The 11973-nt window shown below is 47.6% G+C and overlaps 1 protein-coding gene across 3 annotated transcripts in view; it reads right to left on the bottom strand.

Moving 5' to 3' along the window:
- Positions 1 to 1229: 1229 nt before the first annotated feature.
- Positions 1230 to 11973, bottom strand: part of TMC3 (transmembrane channel like 3) — a 50990-nt gene continuing 40246 nt past the window's right edge. For all 3 annotated transcript variants that reach the window (XM_082198333.1, XM_082198332.1, XM_082198334.1), the window contains 6 exons: positions 10791 to 10901; positions 9932 to 10057; positions 7491 to 7569; positions 7242 to 7284; positions 5847 to 6195; positions 1230 to 3354 (listed from right to left, as the gene is read on the bottom strand). In XM_082198333.1, coding sequence (XP_082054459.1) covers positions 2493 to 3354; positions 5847 to 6195; positions 7242 to 7284; positions 7491 to 7569; positions 9932 to 10057; positions 10791 to 10901 — 1570 coding nt within the window. In that variant the 3' untranslated portion in view covers positions 1230 to 2492. The remainder of the gene's footprint in view (positions 3355 to 5846; positions 6196 to 7241; positions 7285 to 7490; positions 7570 to 9931; positions 10058 to 10790; positions 10902 to 11973) is intronic.

Raw genomic sequence — 11973 nt, 5'->3', positions numbered from 1 at the left:
GGTCCTGCTAGCAAGGGATGATGGGAGTTGCAGTCCAAAAGCAGCTGGAGACCCAAGTTTGGGAAACCCTGCTCTTGACAATATCAAGCTAAATCAATCATCTTCAGCCTTTTCAGACTCAAGGCCCATCATTTCCATGATATATCTGTATGTTGGTAGTGCTGCCATGGTGGCCCAGCTTAGAGGAGGTTGTACTGCATTCTCCTGGTCTCCAGCCGAAGACCAATGAGGCAGATGAACTGAAGGTTTGGTTTGGTTTAAGCAGATTGCGAATGCAAAATGGGGAAGGGTCAGAGTTCTTAAGCTTCTGGGAGGAAAGATGGACTATAGTAATTTGCACAGTGGTATCTTGGTTCTCAAACGCCTTGGTACTCAAACGATTTGGAACCCAAACACTGTAAACCCGGAAGTAACTTTTTTCAGAAGCCAAATGTACTCCGTTTTGAGTGCTACACTTCTGTTTTTAATACCACGCTTCCATTTATAGTGCTATGCTGTGGTCTGTCTGTTTTTGCTATTTATTTTGTGTTTTTGTTTTTACGGCTCTTTTTGTTGTTGTTTTTGTGACTGTGTGGGACCCAGTTCAGCTACTGATTGATTGATTGATTGTGTGACTGCAGTACATTGTTTATTGCTTTCATTTTATGAATCAATGGTCTCGTTAGATAGTAAAATTCATGTTAAATTGCTGTTTTAGGAGTTGTTTTTAAAACTCTGGAACAGATTAATCTGTTTGGCATTACTTTCTATGGTAAAGCACACTTTGGTTTTGGAACGCTTTAGTTTTGGAATGGACTTCTGGAACGGATTACGTTTGAGAACAAAGGTACCACTGTAGTCTCCAAGTTGCCATCAGACTTTTTGCTTCACTATAAAGTTACCCTTGTGGAGTACGTCACTAATAAAATAAGAAGGCAGGGTTTACAGACCAACCCTGCAATCCGTTTTGGCCTCCACCTTCCATAAAATGTGGAAGAACCAGTTTCGCTGCTACTGTGTGTAAACAGATGAGGCCAGCATCTCACCTCCTCTGTGTTAGGGTCAGCCCAATATATTTTGCTGTTTCAGTGAGATTTGTCCTCACCTCTTAGAACAATTAAACTTTAAACTGATTTATAATATTGCAGCCTTAATAATTATATTGGAAACGGGCACCGTGCAAAACTGAAGCAAAGCAGATACTAAACACTGATATTAAGAAGGGAGTTGATCAAACGTGAGTTTTCAACTATGTTCAACTACTGCTTTTAATATTTTATTTAATGCCAGTGATGAGCACTGTATTGTACAGAGTTAGAAAGTGCACTGTTGATCTGGAGGCAGAACAGGCAATGAGGTGCTAAGTAGGTTTGCAATCTGAAAGTGGTTGTCATACAAACTCGGAGCAAGGAGGTGCCAATCCGAGTGATTTTATACAGCCAGGTGGAACCCTATTGGGCTACCTGTGTCACGTGGCAACTGCTGAACTGGAAGATGTAGTACCATCCTCCAGCCATAGGTGGTACCCAAGCATAACAGAGAGCAACTCAGCAGCGCCACCTTCTGGCAATGATGCAGAATGCAATACTTCATGTTGTGTTCTTATACACACTTAACCTAGTAATATGTCCTTTTGAATGCATTGTGGCTTACTTGTGAGTACACTACACCAAGATTCATGAGAGGGTGGAGTAAGCTTCACACAATGGTTTCTGTACGTTTCTTTTGAGTGCTTTTAAATGCCTTTCTCTACCGCTGCAATATCATTTCACAGTAACAGTTCAGCCACGAATGATTGAATATAGAGAATAAGGACTGATTGGTATCTGCTCCAAGCACAATGCAATTGCCTCTTTGCTTCAAAAAAATTTTTAAAGCAGGGATGTGTACCATGTGGCACTCTGGGTATGGCTGGACCCCAGCTGCTATCAGCCCCAACCAGCATGGCCAGTTGGGTTGATAGGAAGCTGTGGTTCACCAAGCCCGGAAAGTGGATCTCAGCTTGCCTGCTTATTTGGCCAATGGCAGGTGGGCTGCGACACCACCCCTGGGGCAGATTGGACTCTGGTCCACCCCATGGGTTTTTATTCCCGTGGCCTACCCTACCCTTCGTCCAGTTTTGAAAAACCTTTACTGCGGCGGGGGGGGGGGGAGAGAGAGAGACACAGTACAGTGGTACCTCAGTTTTCAGACATCTCCATTGCCAAAAGTTTCGGTTTTCAAAAGCCAAATACCCGGAAGTAAATGCTTCTGTTTTCTAATGCGCCTCACAAGTCGAACGGCTTCCGCTGCATGTCTCTGTTGTTTTTCACAAATTTCTCTATTGAATTGGGAGACCGCCCTTTGTGCCTCAGTTTTCGAACGTTTCAGAAGTCGAACGGTCTTCCGGAACGGATTACGTTCGAAAACTGAGGTACCACTGCATTTTCTTTTCTGAAAGGGGGGGGGGGCGTTGTAGGCCAAATAAGTTTAGGAACCTCTGCTCTCGAATGAAGCAGGCTCGTCCCTCCCCACTAAACATTTGAGCATATCAGTTCATTAGCCTCGGCCATGTTCAAGTCGGCACCAGTCTTGGATTTCTTCCTCGTTAACGTTGCTCCAGGTTTCAGGTACTTGTCTTTACTGTGGGTGACTTGGATGTATTGGTCGTTGCCGCTAGTTGGCTGGTCACTGCTCGATTCGGCAGAGATGGAGTCAGACTCCGTCGGGGACGGCTCGGGCTTGTGTTTGGATTTCGCCTTCGGGTGCTGCTCCGGGTAACGCGGATCCAGTTCAATGTTCTTCAGGTGAATCTTCCGGTGGGTGTGAGGGGGCCTGCCAAACGTGAGCCCAAAGCCATCCTCCCAAGATTTGTAGTGCATCTTCGCCAGCGCCTTGCTATTCAGGATCTGGCTGTCAGCACACTCCCCAATGTAGAAGCGGGGGGCTGCTCGGAGATCAGAGAGCGACCGTGGGCGGTGGGATCTATTGGCCAGAGCTCTCCTCAACTCCTCTTCTTCCTCCTCTTCGCTGAAATGAGGGGAGTAGGCCCTGTGTGGCGTCCGAACCATGTACCTCCTGATGTTTCTCGGATACAGCTCCACGATGTCCCCTGACTCGTCCATTCGGAAATTCCTCGGCAGCCGCGTGGTGGAGCGGAGGAGCTTTTTCCGGGGTTCGTGCTCGTTGACAAGGAAGTACCTGGCTGTGTGAGACCTGCGGCCCACAAAAGCAGGGGTGCCGCCAGCGCCGCGAGCCTCGGGGTTGGTTTGTCGGAGGCTCTTCCTGAACAGAGGTTCTGAGTGAACATCTTCTAGGCGTTTCTTGTACTTCACAGGGGTGAAAGCCTTGGCTTTGCAGAGGTCGCTTGCACTTCCATGGGCAGCACTTGTGTATCTACAGAGAAAGAGAAAGAGAGAAAGTGTGTGTGAGAGAAGGCAGATTAATTTAGGGCTTATCCACACTTCCACTTCTCCTTCTTTTCTCCCTGGGGAAAACAGCTCTTTAGCGCTCAATTGGGGCCAACTATTTATGGGACGTGGGTGGCGCTGTGGGTTAAACCACAGAGACTAGGACTTGCCGATCAGAAGGTCGGCGGTTCGAATCCCCACAACGGGGTGAGCTCCCGTTGTTCGGTCCCTGCTCCTGCCAACCTAGCAGTTTGAAAGCACAAAGTGCAAGTAGATAAATAGGTACCGCTCTGGAGGGAAGGTAAACGGCGTTTCCGTGCGCTGCTCTGGTTCACCAGAAGAGGCTTAGTCATGCTGGCCACATGACCTGGAAGCTGTACGCCGGCTCCCTCGGCTAATAAAGCGAGATGAGCGCCGCAACCCCAGAGTCGTCCGCGACTGGACCTAATGGTCAGGGGTCCCTTTACCTTTACCTATTTGGGTTTTGCCTGGATTGCCATTTCTTCCTGTCTATCTAAAAAACGGATTTTCCCTGGGAAATGAGCGATAACTGCTCAGAACCATGCTTTCTAGGCAAGCGGAAGTGTGGATTATGATTATTTATTGAATTTATATACCACCCGGTTCACAGAACAAAATCAAAATATAAAACCACAAAATATATAATCAAAATAAAAACAACAACCCAATAACGCCTCACTCCCAAAAACATTTTTAAAGGGCATAAGATGTCAAACAGATCAACCAAAGGCCTGGTTAAAAAGGAATGTTTTTGCCTGGCTCCTAAAGATGTATAATGAAGGCACCGGCGAACTTCCCTGGGGAGAGCATTCCACAGATGGGGGGCCAAAGTAGAGAAGGCCTGTTCTCATGTTAGTTCTCGTCCTTAGTCTACACCAGTTTGTTATCAAATGGGTGTCCTTCTGCAAGATCATCAGTAATGGCCAACTATCTTCCTGAAAGAGACTTTGCCAAATGCTACCAGCTTTGAGGGTTTTTGCCTACCTAGTAGCAATTGCCACAACTTTTGTGACGTTAGGCATTGGGTAAGCCTTTCGTTGGTTGGAGGGGAGGTTGTTGCCTGCCCCTCCTCAGTAAGGATATCCTGCTAAGGGGATCTGGGGTGTGAATACTGTCCGAAGCCTGGGCATGGGCTAGGGCCATGTCACAGCTCCTATGGGGACCCCATGGGGTGCCACTATCTGACCTAATTATAAGTCACCCCCCTATCAGTGGTTTACCCTTCTGTGGACTTCCTGCAGACAGGCAGGAGTCAAGATATAGCCTGGCTTCACCGCCAAACCACTCACATCTGTAACCAATAAAGTTGTGGCCTATTGAACCCATAAACCAAATATCCCATGTCAGTGTGATTTATTGTTCTCCTGGGAACTTTGGGGCTTGGGTGCCTTGGCGTGCAATCTCATGGTTTGGTTTCCAATCTCAGCAACTAGGCCAGTTCTAGCTGGCTCTTCATACTCTGAGGAATAGGACCTCATATTGGTTTAGAGAGGAAAAAGACTTAGTTCTTCTCGTTGTTTTGTTTAATAATAATAAATTTGCAAGTTAAGTCTCCAAAACAATCCAAGGCGAGCTTCAAATAATTCTTCCTATCTCTATTGGTTATCTCCCGCTTGGACTACTGCAATGAGCTCTACGTGGGGCTACCTTTGAAGGTGACCCAGAAGCAACAACTAATCCAGAACGCGTCAGCTAGACTGGTGACTGGGAGTGGTCGCTGAGACCACATAACATCGGTCTTGAAAGACCTGCATTGACTCCCGGTATGTTTCCAAGCACAATTCAAAGTCTTGGTGCTGACCTTTAAAGCCCTAAATGGCCTCGGTCCAGTATATCTGAAGGAGCGTCTCCACCCCCATCGTTCTGCCAGGACACTGATGTCCAGTGCTGAGGGCCTTCTGGCGGTTCCCTCACTGCGAAAAGCAAAGCTACAGGGAACCAGGCAGAGGGCCTTCTTGGAAGTGGCACCCGCCCTGTGGAACACCCTCCCACCAAATGGCAAAGAGAACAACAACTACCAGACTTTTAGAAGACATCTGAAGGCAGCCCTGTTTAGGGAAGCTTTTAATGTTTGATGTATCACAGTATTTTAATATTTTTTTGGAAGCCACCGAGAGAGGCTGGGGAGGCCCGGCCAGATGGGCGGGGTATAAATAAATTATTATTATTATTATTATTATTATTATTATTATTATTATTATTATTATTTATTATTCCACCTCCTCTGCCACAGGCAGCTTGCCTCTGGGTTCCAGTTTCTGAGATTCACCAGTGGGAAGAATGCTGTTGCATCCATGTGGGTCTCCCATAGGCATTTGGTGGCCACTGTGTGAACAGGATACTGGACTACCAGCAGGGCTCTTCTTATGGTCTGCAATAGCATAACATGAACAAAACAACTGAAGCTGCTTCTTGTGGGCCTCCATTTACTTCCAGAGCTCAAGAGGAGGGTTTTACCTGTTGGCAATTGGTTCCGCTCTCGGCTTCGGTACACTGGGCAGAGATGGCTTTGGAGTGACGGGTGTCGGAGCTATGGGCACTGGGGATGCTACGGGCAAGGGAGCCGCTATAGGCGCTGGGGCCGCAGGAGGAGCATTTGCCGGCGGTGGGCTGACTGGCTTGGCTACTTCAGGCTGTGCCACAGACTGGGAGATGGTTTGTATTCTCCTGCCTTTGGGTGATTCAAAGTTCACCACACTGCCGTTCTTCCTCGGCGTCGAGCACCGGGCTGAGGACTCCTGGCTGATGATGTCACTCTCCTGCTGGTCCGGCCTTATGTCGTTTCCTTCCGTAGTTTGTATTCTGGCTAAAGATGTGGATTCAATCAAGAACATGGTTATAGCCTCTTTATTCATCAACTAGGACAGTTGTTTTCACATCTGCAGACCCTCCAAGTGTTCCTCTTTTCCAGGGACAGTCGCAGATTTACAGAAGCTGTCCCAGTTTCTGGTTTCATTCTGGAACATCCTGCTTTTCCTTAGGACGTTCCGATTTTTATTGAAGAAATATTGGAGAGCCAAGGAGATAACTAACTAACTACCGTATTTTTCGCTCTATAACACGCACCCAACCATTACACGCACATAGCTTTAAGAGGAGGAAAATCCGTAGGCATGCCACCCGTAGGCATTCCCTCCATAACACACACAGACATTTCCCCTTACTTTCTAGGAGGAAAAAAGTGAGTGTTATGGGCAAAAAATACGGTATATAATCTTTAGAAGACATCTGAAGGAAGCCCTGTACACTGGTGGAGGAAGAGGAGTGCGGGGGGAGCGCACCGCCCCGGGCAGCGCGATCCTAGTGGGGTGCCATCACGGCTGCCTCCTGCCCGTGCTGGGTGCCACGCCCCTACAGGCGGCACGCCCTGCCTCCAGGATGTGACCACGCCCCTGTGGGTGGCGCGCCCCCCTGGGACGCATGCCAGCCCCGCCCCCACCTGCTCCCCCCCCCCCGGTGCTGGAGCATGAAGCTTCGCCACTGGCCCTGTATAGGGAAGTTGTTTAATGTTGTATTATGCTTTTATATATGTTGGAAGCTGCCCAGCGTACTCTAATTTAGCAAACAAAGCTAAAAACTTTGAAATTGTCAAGCCCGTCTAATATTGTATTTGCATTGTTAGTCACGAGCTCACGAAACAAATTTTTCAGCAGAACAATAAAGCACTGGACAATTTTGCACCCAACAATATTGATGCTAAGTCTCCCGCTGACATAAATGTGACATGATTTCCTAATGGTTCTGGTGGAAGTAGTTGCTGAAATAGATGGTCTGTGCTCCCAAAGAGCATTCAGTCAAACACAACTAAGTGTTTCTTAGGTTCCTGTTTGTGGATTTAGCATTTCTTCTCACCTGCTGCCATTTGGACCACTTTTTTCTTGTCTTCAGTTCTTTCCTAGAATGCACACAAAACACTTGGGATGACTTAATAGGATCTGTCAATAACAGAAACACCCAGTACAAATTGCTAATGCAGAATAAATATTACAGTTCATCTTCCAGTCCTTGCCCACCCAATATTTTGGTGCTAGGTCCTTTATGAAATGCCACTAAACATGAGAAATAAGAGCTTTTAAAAATTAAAAGATAACAGATACTTACATTCTGGATCTGCATCCTCAGTTGATTGTTAGTGAATTTTAACGACCTAGCAATACTCTGCAGATAATAAATTAGCATGCTGGAAGAGAGAAACACAGGGTCATCACTGAACCATATTGCTCTGGTGCCGGGACAGGGAAATGATTATAACTGCAAACCATTCATTTCCATGAAGATCAGTGAATGTTGTGTAAACTTCTAATCTTGCAGAGTTGCTGAAACTAAGCAGCTGTGGACCTGATCAATAAGCTGATCAATACACAGAATTGAGAGACCACTTACATAAGAGCAGATTAGAAGAATACCAGATAGCCTCCAATCCAAAATACACCATGCACCAATCTTCCATTATCAGTAAGACTTAAATACACATTAAATAGTAATAATAATAAATTTTATTTATATCCCGCCCTCCCCAGCCGAAGCCGGGCTCAGGGCGGCTAACAACACTAAAATAGTGCAACATTATAAAAACATTATAAAAATTAATTAAAATCAAAATTGATGGCAACCATAAACTAAAGTTTTGTAAAGATTGCCAGAGGGGGTAGTCAGGCTGCGCCCTGACCAAAGGTCTGGTGGAACAGCTCTGTCTTGCAGGCCCTGCGGAAAGATGTCAAGTCCTGCAGGGCCCTTGTCTCTTGTGACAGAGCGTTCCACCAGGTTGGAGCCGCAGCCGAAAAAGCCCTGGCTCTAGTTGAGGCCAGCCTAACCTCTCTGTGGCCTGGGACCTTCAAGATGTTTTTATTTGAAGACCGTAAGTTCCTCTGTGGGGCATACCAGGAGAGGCGGTCCCGTAGGTACGAGGGTCCTAGGCCGTATAGGGCTTTGAAGGTTGAAACCAGCACCTTAAACCTGATCCTGTACTCCACCGGGAGCCAGTGCAGCTGGTATAGCACCGGATGAATGTGATCTCGCAGCAAAGACCCCGTAAGGAGTCTCGCTGCGGCATTCTGCACCCGCTGGAGTTTCTGGGTCAGTCTCAAGGGCAGCCCCACGTAGAGCGAGTTACAATAATCCAGTCTGGAGGTGACCGTCGCGTGGATCACAGTGGCTAGGTCAGGGTGAGAGAGGTAAGGAGCCAACTGCTTAGCTTGGCTGAGATGAAAAAATGCCGCCTTTGTTATAGCTGCAATCTGTGCCTCCATGGAGAGGGAGGTATCAAAGATTACACGCAAACTCTTAACGGACGGTGCTGGCACTAATTGCACCCCCGCAAGAGATGGGAGTTGCCCCCTCAATCCCATATCGTCCCGTCCCAGCCAGAGGACCTCTGTCTTCGAAGGATTTAACTTCAACCGGCTCCCACGTAACCATCCAGCCACAGCTTCCAAGCATCTGATCAGTGTGTCTGGGGCCGAGTCAGGATGGCCATCCATCAACAGATAGAGTTGGGTGTCATCAGCATACTGATGGCAGCCCAGCCCAAAACTCCGGACAAGCTGGGCGAGGGGGCGCATATAGATGTTGAAAAGCATCAGGGAGAATATCGCACCCTGAGGCACTCCACACACCAAGGAGTGGCACAATGACAATTCCCCCCCAAGCGCCACCCTCTGTCCCCGACCAGAGAGAAACGAGCGCAGCCATTGAAGGACTGTGCCCTGGATCCCCACGTCGGCAAGGCAGTGGTCCAGGAGTTTGTGATCGACCATGTCGAAGGCTGCTGACAGGTCTAGAAGAATCAGCAGCCCCGACCCGCCTCGATCCAGCTGCCTGCGGAGATCATCTGTTAGGGTGACCAGAGCTGTCTCGGTCCCATGACCAGTGCGGAATCCGGACTGGAATGGATCCAGAGCCGATGTTTCATCCAGAAACCTACCAAGCTCCTGATTCAGACCCCTGTGTGAACTATGATGCACACGATTCATTCTTCCCATTCATTTCACTGGAGAACTTTGTGTACAGATTCCTTTCCAAGCCACCTTCAACTGAAGTGTTCAGCTGAAGTGGACAGGGTGGCCTTATTGTATGTGTTATCCTGTGAACCTCCCAGACACCTGAGGACAACATACATGCACAGATGTATGGCCTCAAACCAGAGACAGCTTGTCACACTAAAACCCCCATTGAAATTAGCAGAATGAAAATAAGTCACAGCTCACTTGTCCTATTGAGCTCAATGGGACATAGACCCAAATCCAGACATGTGTGTGTGTGTGTTTATAAATAGGAAGACTGGAAGCTCCTCCACATTGGGGGGGGGGGGAATCTGGAAAGAGCAAGTCAGGAAGAAAGCTTCAGGTCTAAAGTGTTTCTTTATATGCTACTTTTTCTATGCCTGGGGAGAATTTTTCATGGGAGAGCATATTCCACCATGGTGTCATTCATCATTCTAAAATGATACAGTCTGAGAAGGGTCAAAGGATGTTCTGAACATGTAGGTCAACAGCAGCTGTAATGTTGGCAGTGAAATCGATAAAATAGGTTTATAGACTTACAAGAGAAGCAATAAAGCCGGGAGGACAACTACAGGGCTGCTCACATAAATCATCATCTTGTGGAACCAGACAGGAAAGTCAGCTTGAATGGTTTCGGACACAATGTCATATATTTTTTCTTGTCCGCTAGGGTGAAAAACATTCAGTTGCTCTCTCGGGAGAAAAATAATAATAATCCCCAGCATCTTAAGACACTTCATAGTTGTCTTCTGGTAACAGCCATATTACTGATTGCATTCTTATCCCACATTTTTCTCCAAGGAGTTCAAAGTGATGTACAGTGGTACCTTGGGTTAAGAACTTAATTCGTTCTGGAGGTCCATTCTTAACCTGAAACTGTTCTTAACCTGAGGTACTACTTTAGCTAATGGGGCCTCCCACTGGCACCGCACCGCCGCTGCACGATTTCTATTCTCATTCTGAAGCAAAGTTCTTAACCCGAGGTAATATTTCTGGGTTAGCGGAGTCTGTAACCTGAAGTGTATGTAACCTGAAGCATCTGTAACCCGAGGTACCACTGTACATGGTTCTGCCCTTCCACATTTAATCCCTGCAACAACCCTGTGAGGTAGGGTAGGCTGAGAAGCAGTGACTAGCCCAAGGCCACCCAGTAAGCTTCACAGCCATAACTGGAAATCTTGTGTAGGCGTCTAGGCCTGCGTTTGTTGGGGAAGCGGGGAAAGGACTGGGAGAAAAGGATGGAGACAAGCACATCTGAGTTTTGTCTTTCCGAACTTTGTCAGATTCCTGTGCTGAGCAAGGGTGCATGGGCTAGATGACGTCTAAGTGATTGTCTCGCTGTAGGATTCTCACACAACCACAACAAACCCCAAATAAAGCCTCACTAGCATCAACTCACCTAAACGGCCCACAGGTGAGGGATGGCTTATAGCGGGCAATAGCAAATATGGTTGGAAGCATACACAAAAACAGCATGAAGAGCAGCATAGCCAGGTAGAAGTTATTAGATCTACAAGGAAAGAAATAGTTAATACCCAGTTCTTCTGCATAAAGGGTTCTAGCAACACCCTAACTCATTCACAGAAATTCTTTTGCTAGGGGAATCCTCCCTTGAGTAGGATTTTCCTTCTCCCTGGGCATCTTACCCATCAAACTTGAATTCTTGATGCCAAAGTCTTCCTTCCACTGTATCCCGTAGCTAGGAAGGAAGATATATGGCATTGCCCCACCTCGGAAGTTCCTGTTTTGGTTATTGGGGGGCTATAACCAAGGTCTAGAGGGATGTGGGTGGTGCTGTGGGTTAGACCACAGAGCCTAGGGCTTGCCGATCAGAAGGTTGGCGGTTCGGATCCCCGCAACAGGGTGAGCTCCCGTTGCTTGGTCCCTACTCCTGCCAACCTAGCAGTTCAAAAGCACGTCAAAGTGCAAGTAGATAAATGCACACAAACATTCCAAGGTGGCCCTTACAGCCATTGCATAGCTGCAATCAAAATCAGCAGCCGGCTATCTCTTCTTTTGAGGGACATGGGTGGCGCTGTGGGTTAAACCACAGAGCCTAGGACTTGCCGATCAGAAGGTCGGCGGTTCGAATCCCCATGACAGGATGAGCTCCCGTTGCTCGGTCCTGGCTCCTGCCAACCTAGCAGTTCGAAAGAACGTCAAAGTGCAAGTAGATAAATAGGTACCGCTCTGGCGGGAAGGTAAACGGCATTTCCGTGCCCTGCTCTGGTTCACCAGAAGCGGCTTAGTCCTGCTGGCCACATGACCCGGAAGCTGTACGCCGGCTCCCTTGGCCAGTAAAGCAAGATGAGCACCGCAACCCCAGAGTTGGACACGACTGGACCTAATGGTCAGGGATCCCTTTACCTTTTAGCTCTTCCTCACACCCCTCCCAGTAATATTTAATAAAGCATAGCAAGTCACATGGTGGTAAAAATTCGCCCAAGCAGCATCCAAGGAAGAGAGGAAGGAAGGTGATCACATCATATCACAGGTTTTGCTTTATTAAATGTTACTGGCCGAGAGAGGAGCAGGATGGCTGCCATCTCTGGTGGTTAACCACACAGTTGACTGTTGTGCCC

This window comes from Podarcis vaucheri, assembly GCF_965113315.1.
Source record: "Podarcis vaucheri genome assembly, chromosome: 14".
In the NCBI taxonomy this organism is placed as follows: Eukaryota; Metazoa; Chordata; class Lepidosauria; order Squamata; family Lacertidae; genus Podarcis; species Podarcis vaucheri.
This window is presented reverse-complemented; position numbering and strand designations above follow the sequence as displayed.